The following is a 19,149-nucleotide window of genomic DNA, read 5'->3' as shown; positions in this document are numbered from 1 at the left end:
TTCCAGACAGTAACCCAACATACTACTGGAAAAATGAACAGCAGACCCCAATTCTATCCAAAGGAATACTGACAATGGATTGCTGTAGATGAGGAACAGCTGATCCTCCTGGAACAGGGACCTCTGGCTGACTAGATTTACCAGAAGGGCAGACAGGGGGGAATGGATGAGGGTGCTGACAACACAGTGGACAGTGACAGGGATGGCAGAGTATGGAGCCTCTAGTGGGAGAGGAAGGCTGTCTATCTGACGAGTTTGTATTCATGCTCAGATGCCGAGGAGCTCAGAAGGTGGGTGACTGTGACCAGTAATAGTCATGTATATAGAGATTAGAAATGCATGTGAAAACGTCTCAATGTCAATTGCCTTGGAATGAATTCTACTGTATGCAAAAAAACAAACAAGTATCTTCTTGAAGTCCCTCAAATATTTTATTTATTTTTATTTTGCATGTATGAGGGTTTTACTTGTAAGTACACCAATGTATGCAGTGCCCACAGAGGCCAGAAGAGGGCATTGGATCTCCTAGAACTGGAGTTACAGAAGTTGTTATTCACTTCTGTGTGTACTTGCCAAATACCTAGAGTAAACACCAATGGGACAGATCTATATCAGATCATCACTCAATAAAAACATAGTTTACATGTATTAATGCATCACAAACAAAGCACCTCATAAATATGTACAAGTTTTTAGTATGTGTTGGAAACCATTATTCTACTCTTTTGAGTTGCTTTTTTCTTTTACCTGGATTGCTGCAGAACCCTCTGCTGTGGCCTTTGTCCACAACTGTCTGTTTTCAGTATACTAGTCATTGAGGTCCTTGTATAATAGAAATTAGATTATACTGTTGCTCTCAAAATCTTTGAGCGGCCCCCTTTTACTAAAGATACAAGTAGGTCATAAAAATGACCCGAAAGACCGTGGACTCTGGCTCCTGTGCTAACCCACCAGTCTTCCCTTTCTACTCTTTCTCACTCTGTCCTCTCTAGTTAATCTGGCCTTTTGCCTGTCTTTTACACAGATCAAACATGTGTCTGCATAAGCGCCTTTGCTATTCTTTCTTGCTTTGTTGTTGTTTGTTTTAAATTGAGATAACATGTATAGGGCACAGAATTAGCCATTTTAAAGATTCAAATGTATGCTGACAAGTTGCAGCGTTGTACAGCTCTCACTAATATCTTATTCCAGAATGTTTTAATCACTGCCAAATAAACCCTGTTCACATGAAATAGTCCCTTTTCTTCTCAGTTTCTCATCCTTTACCCTCACCATCACTAACCTGCTTTCTGTCTTGATGGATTTACACATTCTGAATATTGCACATGGGTGGAATCATTCAATATGTGATCTTTTGTGTCTGCCTTTCAGTTTTGTTGGTATGTTTTCAAGGTTCATCCACAGTATAGCAATATATCATCTAATTGTACTTTATTTTTTTCTGACCTACTAAATATTTTTCTTATGAATTCTATCAATAGGTATTTTGTGTTATTTTTGGTGTTTGACTCTTGTGAATATCTTACTTTAGACATTTACAAATATTTATTTGAATTCTCTGTAGAAGTAGAACTGCTCAGTCATATGATACTGCTGGGTTTACTGTTCTGAGTAACCATCAAACTATTCCATAATAGAGGAACCATTTTATATTCCCTTTAGCACTTGTATTCTCACCGACTTCAGGTTTTCACTCAGACTTCACCCTGTCAGTGAGATCTACCTTGATCATCCTATTGAATCCTGGAACCTGCTACAGTCCCCATCCTTACTTCATTAGTATTCTTCTTCCCTGTGCATGCTTATCTAGTCTTCTTTTTTAGACACATGCGCAATGCTCCATATGTAGTACCTCTTAAATGTAGAAACTCGCCTCTTACTCTTCCTGAAGACACAGGACCTGCTTATCTCAGTTGTCCATCACACAGTTGTCATTGTCAGAGCATGTGTGGTTAGTTAGAGAAAAACTGAATTTTTCATGTTCATTAAAACCGGTGACACACTCGTTAAAGACCCTGCTATCATCTCCTAAATAATGAGGTTGCAACTTCATGATTCTAAATTATTTCATTGATTGGGTTTCTATCAATGCCTTCTCCCAAGTCTAGCAAATTAAACATAATTTTTATAACTCATAAATGCTGATTGAATTTATTCTTCTTAGCAACATTAATTTCAAATGGAGGCAGTATTGATGACTATATATTCAATTGAAATAGTATCCTAAAAATAGTTATGAAAGGCTTCTTGTCTGTAACACAAGTGAAAAATAAGAGGCCTTACGCTCATCTAGCTGCTTCCCTAAGTCTCTTCACTAAGGGAGAGTGCAAGAGAGTGCATTCATAAAGAGATTTCTTCACAGCTAACTGAAGGGCACTTTAAGATTGAGGTATAATTCTATTAAACATGGGACGTCCAGGCTGGCATCTTGTCTGGAGTGTCTGCACCCACCCTCAGCTCTGGTCAGAGCCATAACAGGAGGATTGACCTCAGCCTGTAGCTGATGAGCTTTTTCTAAATAGATTTCCTGGTATGTATGCCTTTGTTTTTTGAAGCTCAACGTTTGATTTGCTCGTTTTATTTACATTTTCCCATAATCCTTCCTTTTTAAAAAATTCAATCAAGAATGAATTGAGACCATTTTCTTTCCAAAAGATTCAGTGTTCTTTTGGCCAGTTTGCTGAGGCTATAGACATTCTCAGTAGTACAGTGATATTCATGGATTTATGGCAGGAGAATTTAAAAATATTTGAGTTTCTAAAGTAAGAAGTAAAGTAATAGTCAAGTTGTGTTATTTGAGTGCCGTTTCTATTAAGTCTGGATATTGAACTGAACATGAAAGATAATATATTTTATGAATAGGGAAATGGTTCAAGCATAAGAAACAGAGAACAGATCCCAACACTGAAGAAAGTTGCCCTAGATGGACATGTGTTTGTTATTGTTTCCTGGATAACAAGAGATAAAACAGGGCCTGGAGGGCTCATTCCTTCAGTTTGTGGACATACTGAGAAAGCTTCCCCCACTAAGAGATCTTTATAATTTTTTCAAGTTCATTTCATGGTCCAAGTATCTATTTCATACTGTTTGAGTGTCAGTATCAGTGGCTGATGAACTTCTCCCAGATAGGTTTTTTGAAAAAGCAGCAGTGGCACAACAAAATGATTAATAGAATTTATCTCTTTCCCCCATTTCCATAGTGTCTTCACAACCTTGCCTTGCCATCTATTGTACCCGTTTCTGACTCCTGCCAGCCAGAGAGCTCTCTGCATTTGAGTACTCGATAATCCTTTGAATTACCTTGCATAGTAGACTCTTACTAGGATGAGAGTAATGTATATCAGAGACCATGGTAGCCAGCTGTATTCAGCTGTACTGTCTTTCCTATTGAAAGACACTTGAAAAATTTCTTAGAATGCAAAGAAATATTCTTAAACACAAGCTATCATGGTACTGTTGTAATTCTATATGAACCTCTTTCGTCTTTAGGGACATGGACTAAATTTTGGTTGTCTGACTTGAGGTGGTGCAGGTTCCAGGAAATGAAATGTGATGCTCTCAAATCTGCTATTCTTCAGTGATCTTTCTTTCAGAGAAGCAGACACTGGGAAGATTTGTTGCAAGATTGCTGTATACTAATAGGTAGAAACAGAAGTGACTATGTAAACCAGATGTTTTTTCCAGGCCTCTACTCAGAAGTAGGATTTCATCATTGGCATGTATCATTTTTCTCTTGTTTACCTACAGTGATTAAAGGGTGTTTATCTAGTGGTGTGCACAGTTACTGTGTGTACTGCTCATTTGCATGCTCTTACCACCATGGTTTCTACACAACATGATATTTCTCTTGTTATTTCTTTTATTACTTCAGAAATTGTCATATTTGAAATCTAAGACATGAATAATATTTATTTTCATATAAAATCACTAGGGAGATTTGTTAGACAATGTCTACTTCCCAGACTTTGGCAAGAGGTTTTACAGCATTTCCTCCTAATTTTCAGGGATGGATTTGTATTATACATACATCTTAACTTGTTATTATTGTAGAATTTCATTGCTTTAATTTAGAAAATTCCAGCCTTACTTTATTTCTCTTTGTAAGATTCCACATTCTTTTCCTCTGGAATTATCCAAAAGAAATTATGTGTGCTACCAACCCTGTATTAATTCAGTGCATTTTCTAAAGTAGATCATTCATATAAAAGGAACACAGGTTTGGTGACATCGTTTCCACTCTTCTCTGTAGTGTAACACAGTCTTGTCCATGTTTCCCACAGGTCCACATCCAGCCTTCCGAGTGGCACCGTGCACTTTTTCTTCCACAGGCCTGGCTGGCGTATATGACTCGAGCTTATCATGCCATTTTACAAGTAAGGACACTGTGGAGATTTACTTTGTGGGGGAGCATTTCTTCCTTATTTATCACTATTTTTACAACAATGTAAAAATGTTACTTTGAGAATTTTTGAGAGAGGGGCATGGCAGTGAGACATCTGCCTGCCTTCTCCTAAGGTCAAAAACTGAAGTTCTATTCCACCGAAGTTCCCTTTGGGGCACCAGTGAGTTTATTTGGCTTACTTACAGAGCATGAATGAAAGATTACTTACAGAAGTGTGGATGACCTGAAAGCAGCTGCATGAAAAGGCTTTATCTGGACCCTGCCCTTCCCTGTTTGTGCACAGTTTTTCCTGGTTGTTTAGATCAGCTCATTAGAGAAGGTCCCTGGTACTCTCACTATGTGCTTCCCTCTGTACCTCACTCGTAGCTCTGTCTCCCTTTTGAAGTTCTTACCACATTGATTTTTCTATCTGGACCCTTTTGTCCCTGTACAATGAAGGTATGTTTCATTGTCTCTTTTCTCTGCCACCTTCACAAATATCTAAAAGAACAGTTGTTAAGTAAATAAATGAGATATATTCAATTTTACTTCATTCAAACCAATGATACAAGTGTTTGTATATTTTTAAGATTTCAATTTTTTTTATCAGTTGGGAACTGCATGAACAATCCACATAATTCTTTTTCCTAGCTTAAAAGTCATTTTAAGAATGATAAGGGAAAAAATCTGGTATTAAGTAATTTCTATCCCAGAATAAGATTTATGGGGAGTTTAAGGGATAGTGGTACTGGAATTAATGATAGCAGCAACCCTTTAAAGACAGATTGGGTAAATGAGAGTTTGGGGTGGGTGGAGCAGTAAGGATAACTGATGACTGACTGAGCTTCTGGCCATTTGTAGTTACATCTAAAATTAGACCATTTGTGCAACAGTGGAATTATTAAGCCCAGAATTTCTAGAACACTGATATAACTGAAGAGGTTCTGATTCATTAGCACTGAGTTCTCTAATATCCTGCCAGGCACGTTTATGTGCTTAGTCTACAGCCACACTTTCAGCAACATGGTTTTAGGTGGTTCCCCAAATACACTGTAATCTGTGTTTCAAAGCTCTTCCTCTGGAGTCCTAGTTTCCCTTGCTTCTTTTTTTAGATCCAGTTTTGAATCCTTAGTGATATGAGCACTCAGTATGTTTTGAATAGATGCATGAGTGAATGAATGATTTTCACATGTCTCTTTGTACTTCTGCAGCCTCATTGTACACACCCTTAGACAATAGGTTCTATTCAAGAGGCGTGAGAGTGCAAGTCAGAACATACACTTCTTCACATTCGTGATTCCCTGAGTCATTTGCAGTTTTTCCTGCACTCAGCATTCATGGTAAAGTTTTTCCTGGCTGAGTTTGGTTCTAAATGTGTTGTATACAAAGGAAAACGAAACACCCCTTCCTGCCAGCAAGCCCCCTATCCAGTGAGGGAGGTCATACTGCATCGCTTTGTGCTTTAATAAAAGGACAAAATGCTACCAGCACCTGGAGAAGGGAGTTAACTCCTTCTGTAGAATCAGCTGAGATTTAGTATAAGAAAGGCAGAATTGAAGAGGATCATGATATAATTCTTGGATGACATGCAGTTGATTAAAAACAGCCCATTTTCCCCATACTTTTTATTGAGTTACTAGTATGTATCTAACAACATTATTTCAGTTAATCTTTACAGCGATCCATTCAACTATGTGTTTATTAAACCCATATAAAATGGATTATAGGTTGAGAGGCAGGAAAAGAAAGCAAACGATTCAGACTCAACAGTTAGTAATGAAAGAAATAGAATTTGAGAATGGTCTCACTCCAGAGCCTCAGACCTCTCCACTGTGTCATGTTTACCTAATGCCATCATTAATTATAATAATAAATAACATTGGTCTAACATTTTTTACTTCATTTATAAATTTTTTAATGTATGTCTGTATACACCCCCCCCCCACCCACACACACACAAGTGCGTGCCATGGCATACATACGTCTGTAGAGCGCAGTTTGTGGGAACCAGTTTTCTCTTTTCACTATGTGGATTTGAGGATTGAACTCAGGTTGTCTGGATTGGTGGCAAGCACCCTTACCTGCTGAACCATCCTGCCTGGTCCTGGTCTAATGTTTTAGAGGAGGAATCTTTTTATGAAAAGCCTTTTATTTTTAGTACTGCCAATTCTAAAATTTTCCTGCTGTTGTAATGATGTGTACATTTGTTTACTTATCACTTAATCTCTTTACTTTGTATTTATAAGTCCAGTTACCTTGAGAATCAGTGACAAATATGACACTATAGGCTAGTGTCTTAACAAAATGTTAAGGCAGCAGTGCACTAAGGTTATCATTGTCACTTGAGAAAACACTGATGCACATTAGCTGATACATTTGTTAAGTGAGTCCATTTATCATAGGCTGATTGGAGCAACCCTGAGATTCTTCATCTACATCAAGAATCTCTCTCCTTGAGAATACTTCTGTTACAGAGAATTTGGCTAATTCCCTCGGCTGCAGGCATGTTTATAGCATTAAACTAGAAGATTGTTTAGAAGAGCTGTGGTTTATTCAGTTTTTCTGAAGGGTAACTAGCATGTGAAGAAGTGCTGTTCAGGCATTTCAGTACTTATCTGATTTGTTTTAAAGGAACTTGGGATTTGAATTATAAACATATCAGTGTGGTTGACAAATGGGGAGAAGCGTGGTAGTTAAGAGAATTTCTTCCTATCAAGATAGAAAATGTAGTCAGACTGATTGATTGTTCCAAGACTCTTGGCAAAGAGCTTTCTAATTGGACCTTCAAAGATCTGCTTGTCAAAGAGCTTTCTAAAGTGTTGTTTTTTTTTTTTTCTTGTTGCCCTTCTGGTTTGCTGAGGAAGTATAGGCCTCCAGGGTCTATTAAAATGTCTCTGACATGATATGACCTCTAACAGGACAAACTATGAAAGTAGTTGCTAGTTGGTCAACTAGATGTAAAATAATCTGAAAGCAAAACTAGTATTAGTAACTGAGACCAGTGGTAAATTACCTCAGACTATTTGAATTTTTTTTCTTTTCTTTCTTTTTAATTTTTGTTTTTATTTGTTTATTTTTGGTTTTGGGAATTGGACCCAGGGTTTGTATGTGTTAAGTATGTGTTCTACCACTCAGCTTCTTACATGCCCTCTATTGCTTATTGTTGCTGTTATTATTATTATTATTGAGACATGTGTATAGCCCTGGCTGGCCTAGAACTTGCTATGTACACCAGACTGTCCTCGAACTCACAGAGATCCACCTGCCTCTGCCTCCTGAGTGCTGGGATTAAAGTCATGTGCCTCTATGCCTGGCTGCTATTGCTTATTTTTAATGTTAAATGAACTGGGTGAGATTGCTTATTGTAATCAGCAAGCTCCTCATTTTAGAGACTGTATTTAAAAATTAAGAGGGGTGGATAGATTAGTAATTGGAATCTATGGACAACACAAGGTGGTCATCCTAGCCTGTTCTTTTCCATTGTTTTCCTGCTGTAACTAGATGTAGAGATGCCCATGTTGAATGCTGGATCTTTCGGTTCCAGCCAGTAAAGAACTGGAAAGCAAAGGAAGGAATCCAGAAGCCAGGTAGAAAGGAACAGAAACCTGGAGAAAGGAAAATGTGACATTTGCTAAGCCACAGTGTATGGTTGCACTGGCTCCTGTCCACAGAGGAGATTCGGACAGCAAACCCCTCAAGAAGCTGTGCAGTACAGCTTTTCCTTTGTTTTGCTTACTTCCAAGTAGAGTTGAGTTTTCTCATTTGTTATATGTTTTTGAGAAGGAATTCTAGGAAACAAGTGTTTGAAGAGTAAAGGGGCAAATTTAAGAAACAAAACTAGTAGAGCTCTTGCCTGATTTTCTAGGGAGCCAGTGTTATATCAACATAAGTATCTTTTAATTTGATCATCTCTGATACTTTCTTCTAAGGGAATACCTTAAGACTCTTAAGTAAGCAATAAGAAAGACAACCAGTTTCTTTGATACAAAAGAAGCTTCTTTGATGAGTAGTGACTGGCATCCTAGTCTGTAAATATAAGGATCTATATCTAGCATCTAGTAAGAAATTAGCATATAGTAAGAAATGTCTAGGAGTGTGACAGCATTAGGATTTTCTCTAAGATCTATGACCTCTCCAGCCATATGTATTTGGCCATGTTACAGTACCATACACGAGTCCTCTCCCACTGAGTGGGCTTTAAGTCAGACAATGCCAGTCACCACTCATCAAAGAAGCTTCTTTTGCAACAGAGGGAGGCTGTTAAAGACATCCACAACTAGTCACACACAGAGAATTAGTGTCTTTAAGATGCCAAACGCTAAGTGACACATCTACAATGGAACCTCTATAACTAAGTCTCACAAAACATGGTGGAACAGGGGGTGGAGAGAATAGTAATGCATCTCTCAACTCTCATCAATGAAGCTCCCTCGTGTTGCAGATAGTAATTTGCACAAAAGGCCACAGTTGGCCAAAGTGTAGAGAATAAGTCTGCAGGGTGTGAGTCCCTGGACAGGAATCCTATATTAAACTCCACCCACCCAAGGCTCAGGGACCATTGTGGAAGAGAGGGTAGAAAGATTGTAAGAGCCAGGGAGAAAGTGCATTATTATATGTCGAAAGTCTTACAGCCTCCTGAAACCTTGCTCATAGGAGCCTACAGCAATGGTGTCAGCATGCAAAAGAACCCTGCAAACTCAAGCAGACAAAAACCCAGCATAGAACTGTGGAAATGGGCAGCAGGCCCCAACCTTAGCCAAAGAACTGTTGGCAACTGATTACTGCTGGGTGAGAGAGCGTTATCTTCTCTAAGGAAATGATTAGATAGGCTGACTAGACCCCAGGATGAACTTGCATTGAAGGCTGTCTGGGTTCACGAACTTGATTTGATAGGCTTTAACATAAGTGACAAAGTGTGTGAACTCTGATGGGAGCTATGGGAAGGTATAGATGGGGGAGGGATATAAACATGACTAAGGTGTTTCGTATGAAATACACAAATATTCAATAAAAATATACAAAACAAAGAGTGAAAGAGAGAAAGGAAAGATGAAAGGGAAGGAAGGAGGAAGGATGGAGGGAGGAAGAGGGAAGGAAGAAGGAAGGAGGAAGGAAGGGAAGAAGGGAAGGAAGGAGGGAGGGAAGGAGGAAGGAAGGAGGGAAGGAAGGAAGGGAGGGGGAAGGAAGGAGGAAGGAAGGAGGGAAGGAAGGAAGGAGGGATGGAAGGAAGAAAGAAGGAAGGAAGGAAGGGAGGAGGAAGGAAAGAGGGAAGGGAGGAAGGAAGGAGAAAGGAGGGAAGGAAGGAAAGGAAGGGAGGAGGAAGGAAAGAGGGAAGGGAGGAAGGAAGGAGGAAGGAGGGATAGGAGGAAGAAAGAAGGAAGGAGGAAGGAAGGAAGGGAGGAGGAAGGAAAGAGGGAAGGGAAGAAGGAGGAAGGAAGGAAGGGAGGGAGGAGGAAGGAAGGAAGGAGGAAGGAACAAAGGCAACCAGCTCAGCTTGATGGCACACACCTTTAATCTTAGCACTCTCACTCTGTGAGATCACAGACACCCTGATCTGTATAGAGAGTTCCAGACCAACTGGGGCTACAGGGAAACTGTGTCAAAATGACCAGACCAGACCAGACAGCTCTTAGTGGTGAAGGCTTGTCCCCTAGGACGGGGAGGGGAGGAGATGAGGATACTGATTCCATTCAAATCTGCTTTAAAAGGCATCCTAAAACAAATTGGCTAAACCTACAACCTCTGGCAAATGTAGAAATTCGTGAGTCACAAGGGGAGTATTTCTCCATAAGGGGAGTGTGTGTATAATGTGTCCCAGGGAGACCTTTTGCGATCTGATACATCACCAGGAACACTCATGGCCAATTGGTAAAGGATGTTTCCCAGAGGCGTTTTCAGCAGACTGGTTTGCATGCTAATTTCTGCTGTGTGGCTTGCAGGGCAGGATATCAGAACTGGAACTGCAGTTAAAACATGGCAAGGAAGGACCTGCTGAGGTGCAGTACAAAAGAAGCACAGCCTGGCTCTGGTAAGAGAAAAGCTCTGTGTTGCCCAGCATGGTGTGGAGACTGAGCAGCAGAGCACCTTAAAGGCTTTTGTGTTGACTGTGTTACCTTCTGTATGAACCAGAAAGGGAGAGCTCTGGGATATCTGATAGATGTGTTCTCACCCACTCCCTAGATATACTAAGGACAACTCCTTTTCAGAAACACACACACACACACACACACACACACACTCACAAATGTGTAGTCATCCCCCACCCCTCAGGATTTATGGGAATTGGAACCAGGGTCTACTGCAGATAGGAAAGCCTACTAAAGCTTGTGTCCCTTAAAAAAATGACATAGGATTTGGATGTACTCATTCTCCTGTACATTTTTAATTACCTTTGGATTGCTTTACAATACCTTGTCCAATGTAAATGCTTATTATACTGTGTTTGTTAGGAAATATGGCAAAAGTCTGACCATATTCAGTCCAGACACAATTTTTTTGAATATTTTATCTGCATTTGGATAGATCTATAGATGTAGATAAATCCTTGGATATAGAAGCCTAACTGAATCTATCTATCTATTTTTTTTTCTAATGCCATGTGGAAATGGTCTCCCCACAGCCTTTGTTTCTTATAATATTATTTTATGTCCCTTTGAATGAAAATTCTGTTTTTCCTACTCAGTTCATTGTCCCCCTCACATGTGATCTAGAATTATACCTGTTTTCCTTGGAGCCTGTCTTCCCCAAGACACCCTCAGTACTAGGGGACAACCCTGCTTTCTTAGACCGTTTGTTTCCTTGGCAGACACTCCTTAACGTATTCCCACTTTATTATGTAGAATGTGGAGATGCTGGCACATTAAAAGCAATATCAATCATTATATAGATTGGGAAGTATAGTTTTTCAGGTTAATTGCTACAGCAGCCAAAATTTCACTAAAGTGCTTAGAACCTAAATAGCTCCTTCAATAGCTACAGGTTACTTTAAGAAAAATCAGACAAAAATCACTTGATTGTAGAAAACCAAAATCATTATGTGTTTAATTCTGTTGGTTGCATTTTCTATATTGAAAATAGTAACCTACTTTAAAATTCTTGTAGTGGATTTAGTATTAGAAATTAAAAATTTTGGCGTCAATTCCTGTTTGCTGTATCTTTGACATCCAGTTTTGATTTCATCTTTTGAAAGTGGTAATTTGACAGGAATGAGATATTTGCTGCATTTTCCAATGTGCATAGAGAGACTTATGGATGTCTCTGATGAAACTCACAAACTCTGTGTGTGTGTCTGTCTCCCAGGGAGAAATGTACCTAAACAGCTCTAGATTAGTATGGAACGAGTTTGCTTTTCTTGTTGTTGTTTTTTTGGTCTTTTGAAACACGGTCTCTTTGTAGCCCCAGATGGCCTAGAACTCACTATGTAGACCAGGCTGGCCTTGAACTCACAGAGATCCGACTGCCTGTACCTCCCAAGTGCCAGTACGACAGGCATGTGCCACCACACCCGGCGTGAGTTTGCTTTTAAACTTGTAATAATGCATAAGATATTTGAAATGAGCTCTTTAGTAACTTCAACTACACCCCAAATCCATATAAAGGTAATTCTTTCTTATTTCAAAATGTATTGTCTGCTATGAGTCGAGCATTGTCCTGAGCTAAGAACAGCGGTTCTTTGTTTTCTCAAGACTTTTCTACCATTAAATAGAAACACATAATAAGCAAATAAACAAATGGAATATGAAATATTCTGTTTAGTGGAAGAAAAGTAAAATGGGGCAAAGGTAGTTGAAAGTAAATGGGCTGGATAAGGTAGAGAGGAGTTACTCTTCTGTGGCAGTCCTGGAGAGCCTCTTTAGTTTGGAATGAGACCTGAAGGAAGCAATGGACTGAGCCAAGCTAGGAAAGACCATTCCAGACAAAGAGTAAACTCAGAGGCCTAGGAGTGCAGCTAGGAAGAGAAGCATGTGACATGGAGAGCACAGGGAAGGAGGTAGTAGGATATGAACCAGATTCTGCAGAAGAGGGCTCTGCAAGAGGGAGAAGCAGGTGGATTTGAATCTGAGGATTTGAACTAATTTGGAAGGAGTGCTATGATGAAAACAGATCCTGGAGAATGTGTTGAGTTGACTGCAATAATTCAGGCAGAAGATGGTAGAGTTTGAGACTAAGGAATTAGCAGTAGAAGAAATGAAAAGTAAATAGAGGGGTTGGAGAAATGGCTCAGTGAGTAAGAATATTGACACTGCTCTTGCAGAGTACCTAGGTTAGATTCCCAATATTCACATGATGGCCAGCAACCCGCTGTAACACCTGTTCCAGGGGATCTGATGACATCTTCTGATCTCTGTGGGCATTACATGCACAGATACAATTTACATATATGCAAGCAAACCACTTAGACACATAAAATTAAATAAATAAATTTTTAAAAATTTATTTAATCACATAATTAGTTGAAGCATTTCATTACAACAACATTGACATAATCAATAACAGTTTCCAGAGCAAAGATGCATCTCTTTCAAAATTGGCTGTAATGTTTAGGTTCATAGTGTTGAATTAATACATTGCTGTTCTTTCTCCAGGAAGCAAGCACTTATATACACAACCGACACATATGTATCTAAAGCATAGAGACTGACACTAATTGCAAGACTCTTTTGCATACAATTCGTAGGAAACGGGTTTTTTTTTTAAATTTTTAATAGCCATATGATTAGAAGAAGCATTTCACTACAGCTTTGACATAATTAGTAACACACTCCACAGCAAGGATACATCTCTTTCAATAGTGACTGTAAATTTTTAGGTTCACAGTTGAATTAATACTGTTATACAATATTGAACTCAGTATAAATCCTGTAACACATAAAATTGAATGAGTTTTAAACCTTAAAAAAGATCTCCATTTCACTTTAAAATATACTGGTTTTATATTTTACCTACAGAAAGACTAATTTTTTTTTCTGACTATAAGTTTATTCAACACAAAATATTCTTCTTGAACTTCATTGAGGTGGCTGACCACGTCCACGACCAAATCTGCCTCTGAACTGGAATTTGGTTGCAGAGCCAGCCCAGAAAGACTAATTTTTAATGCTACTAACACTTAGATATTTGCACATGCATCTCTAATCTCTATGTATCTGATTATTACTTGTCACAGTCTGTTATACTTGGATCCTTGGCATCTGAGTATGGATAGAAAGTTATCAGGTAGATTTCAATGGTAATGTTTTTCACCTCTACTAATTAACATAAAGTAAATTTTTATGCTTCCTCCTCAAATATAACTCATTTTTTAATTTTTGAATTTTTTGTGTGTGTATCATACAGAACATCCCACACAATCTTATTCATATATATATACCCACTTCCCAAATGGCACCCTCCATAGCCTCGCCCCCCCATCCCCAACTGGAACCCACATACTCTATCATCCCTGTGACATTGTCCACTGTGTTGTCAGTGCCCCCAGCCATTTCCCCAGTGCTTGTCCATCGGCTGAATCTAGTCAGCCTATCTAGAGATCCTTGTTTTAGTAAGATCAGCTGTTCGTCATCTAGCAGCAATCAGCTGCCAATATTCCTTTAGGTTAAAATTGGGGTCTGCTGTTCATCTTCCCAGTTTTAAGCTGGGTTACTGTTTGGGAGTCTCTTGGGCCACCCTGGCCAGTAACTCAAAGGAAGGTATCTCCTGTCTGGAATTGTTTCTTGTTATGTAGCCTTTAACCATTCACATGGACTCTTAAAGAATTAAACTGATACAGTTAATGTTTGGTTATACTTTCCTTTGGATGTTTAAGACCATGCAGTTGGCCCAGCTAAATCAATTTGTTTTTACTCTTGAGGTCGTTTGAGGATCTGTTCCTCAGGGGTTACATGTTTTGAAAGCAGGTTTTTTAGACTTATGATTCCATAGATTTAAGTTATTAATTCAAGTGGAAGATGTAAGAGAAACATGGAAGTGAAGGATAACTAAATTTTGACACTGACTGAAGCTATGGAACTCCCATTTACCAATATAAGAAAACTAGCCCAGCCTGCTTGGTGAGTTTAAGATTTTTAGATGTAATGGGATGAGATACCTAATTATGTAACTGACTAGGTGTGTGAAGTAGATTCTTTATTGACTTTACAGTTCCAGGGAGAGGTCAGGACTGGAGATACCAGTTTGGGAATCCATAGCATTTTGGTGACATTTAAAATCATGGTTGGAGACAAAATTACCTAGAGAATTTGTAAAGAAAGAAAATATCAGAGATTGAGCTCTGGAGTTCTTCAATAGTTAAAGAGGACCAGTGAAACATGCAGAAAGCTCATGATCAGTGGTGGGACAGCTGGGAGTGTATAGCCACTCTGAAGCCAAGGAAAGATGGAAGTTAGCAGCTCTGACAAATGCTGAAGATGCAAATCTGGAATTGAGCATTAGATTTGAAAGTCTCCTGTGCCCATGACAGGAACTCTTGGTGGAGTTATGGGAATAAAAGCCAGATGAGAGAAGGACTTAGAGCTTCTTCAATAGTTAAATAGGACCAGTGAAACATGCAGAAAGCTCATGATCAGTGGTGGGACAGCTGGGAGTGTATAGCCACTCTGAAGCCAAGGAAAGATGGAAGTTAGCAGCTCTGACAAATGCTGAAGATGCAAATCTGGAATTGAGCATTAGATTTGAAAGTCTCCTGTGCCCATGACAGGAACTCTTTTGGTGGAGTTATGGGAATAAAAGCCAGATGAGAGAAGGACTTAGAGCAGTGCAATGAGGTAGAACTTGACAAAGTTAATTACACTCTAAAGAAGTTTTGATGTACACCAGGTGTGGTGGTGCAGACCTTTAATCCCAGCCCTCGGGAGGCAGAATCAGGCAGATCTCTGTGAGACCAGGCCATCCTGGTCCACATAATTACTTCCAGGTGAGCGGGGACTAGGGTGACCCTGTCAAAAGCTAACAAACAAAAAGCAACAAGAAGTTTTGGTATGTAAAGAGGCAGAAAATGGGGCAATAGTTGAAGGAACTGTTTGTAAGGACATAGATCTTACTGTTAAGAAGCCGTACTGTTTTCAAATGCTAAGGGATAATGTACTATGTTCAATTTAGGAAAGCAGAAATTAGACAAAATATTTTAGAGAAATATATTGTTAAATTAATTTTTTAAGTACGTTTATGGCCTGTAGGAGAATAACCTGATTTAAGAGTGAATGAATCTCAGGGATACTGAATCACTAAGACTTTATTATTTATAGATGTAAACATTCATGAATATAAAATTTAACATTTATAAAAAAAATCTTGAATTGGGGTTAGAGAGATGGCTCAGTGATTAAGAGCACTGGCTTCTCTTGCCAAGGAGGGAGGGGTTCAAGTCCCCACACCCACATGGTGGCTAACAGCTGCATGTAACTCCAGTTCCAGGGAAATTTGAGCCTTCTTCTGACCTCCCAGGGCACTGCCCAACATGGTACACTTACATACATGCAGGCAATACACTCATACACATAAAAAATTTAAAAAAAAAAAAAAGAGACTGCCAGAGTGCCTGTTCCAGCCTCCCCCTGACATAGGGGCCTAGAACTCAGGGGACTGCCTGAGAGCACTTGGATCCTGCCCCCTATGTGCTAGTGAGCTTCCCCAAATCACACCATACCCAACCCCCTAACTAGGACTATGTGAGGCCCCTCCCAAGGCTCCAGGGCAGACATCTGCCCCTTGGTAGGATAAAGCTGAGATCTCAGCAGACCAAGTTCCTGTTCCTGCCTCCTTCTTGCATAGGGGCTGAGAACTCAGGGGACCGCCTGAGAGTGCTTGGATCCTGCCCGCCATGTGGTGCTGGACTTCCCCAAATCACACCATACCCAACCCCCTAACTGGGACTACTTGAGCCTCCTCTCAAGGCCTCTGGACAGATCTCTGCCCTTTGGTAGGATAAAGCTGAGGTCTCAGCAGACCTCCAGAGGGCCTGTTTCTGCCTCCCTCTGGCATAGGGGCTGAGAACTCAGTGGACAACCTGAGAATCCCAATATCGGCCTCCCCTTAGGGAACTTCCCAAATTGTGCCCTGACTTCCCGCTAGCAGGGGTCCAAACCTTAGAAGGAAGCCTGAGTGTACCTGACTGGAGCTCAACTTGGGCTTTTGTGGGAGCTCCTGAGAGCTGATCTGAAGCTATCAGTTCCCTCCAAAATAAGACCTGAGAGAACTTGAAACCTGGACCAACCAGCTTTACATAAACAATAAGAAAAGGACCAAGACACACCAATAATACAAAGAGAAGCATACTTCAACTTAATTCTCGCGTGAGAATCACAAACAACAAAAGAAATTCACATGCCAAAATCACAACAAAAGAATAATAAAATGGAAAGCCAAAACACTACATCCCCACCAAACTCCACCAGTCCTGTCGAAGAGTTCTACAAGGAAAACCCCCTAGAGATAACCCAGGACACAGAATTTAAAAGAATAATCATGAAGATGATCAAGGAATTCAACGAATTTAAAGAACACACGAACAAAGAACTAAAAGAAGATAGGGATAAACTTCTGAATGAATTCACAAAAGAGATAGAAACATTGAAGACAACTCAGGCAGAAATGAAGAAGGAGCTGAAAAATTCAGTAAGTCAAGTTGAAACAACAGGGGAAAGCCTCATCTCTAGAATGAATGAGATGGAAAACAGAATATCAACACTAGAGGATAAAGTTGAAGAATTGGACCACTAAAACAAAGATTATGAAAAATTTAAAAAAACACAGGAATGGAACATACAAGAGATGTGGGATACCATGAAAAGACCAAATCTACGTATCATAGACATAGAGGAGGGAGAAGAATTTCACGTTAATGGTGTTGAGTAGATCTTAGGGTTGTAGAAGAGAATTTCCCAAAATTAAGGAAAGACATCCCCATACAAATACAAGAAGCACATAGAACACCAAGTAGACAGGACCAGAAAAGAAACTCTCCACGGCACATCATAGTAAAAACACTAAATATACAGAACAAAGAGAGAATACTGAAAGCAGCAAAGAAAAACAAGTCACATATAAAGGAAAGCCCATCGGAATCATCACTGACTTATCAATGCAAACTATGAAAGCCAGAAGAGCCTGGACCAAGGTATTTCCAGTTCTACATTACAAAGATGCCAGCACAGAATACTCTACCCAGCAAAAAATGTCTTATTACAATTGAGGGAGAAAGAAAAATCTAATATGACACGAATACCTGAAAGAATACATGTCCATGAAACCAGCCCTTCAAACACTACTAGAAGCAATACAAAGAACAGAAAAAGGAGCATCTATACCCCAGGGGCAAGGAAAGAAAATAAAGGTATAATTGAGGAAACAGTTATAGACAAAATTAGACAAGGGCAAACGCAAACAGCAATCAAAATGATGGCAAACGATACATATCTTTTGATACTGACTTTAAATATCAATGGACTGATCTCCCCAGTCAAAAGATACAAGCTAAGTGAATAGATTAAGAAATAAAGTCCGTCTTTTTGCTGTCTGTAAGAAACCCATCTCACCTTCAAGGACAGGCACTACCTTAAAGTGAAAGGATGGAAAAGAATATCCCAAGCAAATGGCAGTAAGAAACAAGCAGTGGTTGCAATTATAATATCTGACAAAAAAGACTTCATATTAAAACTAATCAGAAGAGATAAAGAGGGCTACTTCATTCTGATCAAAGGAACACAGCCAGTGTTCTTAACCACTGAGCCATCCCTCCAGCCCTGATCAGTATATTTAAGACTTCAAACGATTACACTTCCCAGACATTAGGCTTAAGTCCATATAAAATGATATTTAGACAGTTATTTCTCATTGATGATTTTGTTTCTAATCACAAAGTGCTGCTCAGATGTAAGGCTTCAAATCTTGGTCTGCCGTACTGTAGTGCCCACCTGTAGCTAAGGGAAACAACCTAGTATTGTTCTAAAATGATCACTAAATTTGTTTTCTCTCCCTATCAAGAAGCTCTTGTGAGGGCACTGACACTGATTCTAGCCACTCCAACAGCTATCATAGTGCCTGAAAACAAATCTTGACTCCATCACTCTCAAGTGCTGCCTTGGCAGACAAAAAGAAAAATGAGGAGGAACCTGATAGTGGAATGCTTTTGGAAGCTATTGTCAAGAAATCCCAAAGGACTCTGATATGAACATTTGAAATTTGACCTGTTCTGACATTTTCCTGGTTCTCTGTCTAGAACTTGTAATGCTAACTCCTCTTGCATTTACTTCTTCACATCTCCTATTCCCCAGTTAAGGTCTTTCTTTTCTCCCTACAGATAAGAGTTATGCAATATGGAAGTCTTCTAGATAGACCCTCTGTAGAGGTACCCCAATTGCCTCACCCTCCATCCCTGTTCAGCATGGAAGAACCCAGTGTGGACTGTATCCTGATTCCCTATAGGCAATTTGGGTAACCTCTTCAGAGGATGGTATGATAAGAATAGGAGGTAGGAATTGGCTAGGCAGTTAGGGTAGAAAAGACCCCAGAGAAAAGTAGCCAGTTTCTTGGCTAAAAGTCAAAATGTCCTTCAGCCTCTTACCAACATATTCTGTTCCAAAGGCCCAAAATGTCAAAAGTATTTGGTAGCTGTTATCTAATCCCTAAAAAATTTTAGTGTTACCTCTTCAGAGAGCACAATGTTAGAGAGCAAAAATAGGAAGGGAGGTAGAGAGAGAGAGAGAGAGAGAGAGAGAGAGAGAGAGAGAAAGGGAGGGAGAGGGAGGGAGGGAGGGAGGGAGGAGGAAGGA

The 19,149-nt window shown here is 39.6% G+C and overlaps 1 protein-coding gene across 4 annotated transcripts in view; it reads left to right on the top strand.

The window, feature by feature from the left end:
* Positions 1 to 19,149, top strand: part of Focad (focadhesin) — a 399,091-nt gene that overhangs the window by 286,033 nt on the left and 93,909 nt on the right. For all 4 annotated transcript variants that reach the window (XM_029569601.1, XM_008845526.3, XM_008845525.3 and 1 more), the window contains 2 exons: positions 4,281 to 4,373; positions 10,321 to 10,409. In XM_029569601.1, coding sequence (XP_029425461.1) covers positions 4,281 to 4,373; positions 10,321 to 10,409 — 182 coding nt within the window. The remainder of the gene's footprint in view (positions 1 to 4,280; positions 4,374 to 10,320; positions 10,410 to 19,149) is intronic.

This window comes from Nannospalax galili, unplaced genomic scaffold (assembly GCF_000622305.1).
Source record: "Nannospalax galili isolate Female #2095 unplaced genomic scaffold, S.galili_v1.0 scaffold1082, whole genome shotgun sequence".
Lineage (NCBI taxonomy): Eukaryota > Metazoa > Chordata > Mammalia > Rodentia > Spalacidae > Nannospalax > Nannospalax galili.
The sequence above is the reverse complement of the archived record's forward strand: the minus strand, read 5'-3'. Positions and strand labels throughout refer to the sequence as shown.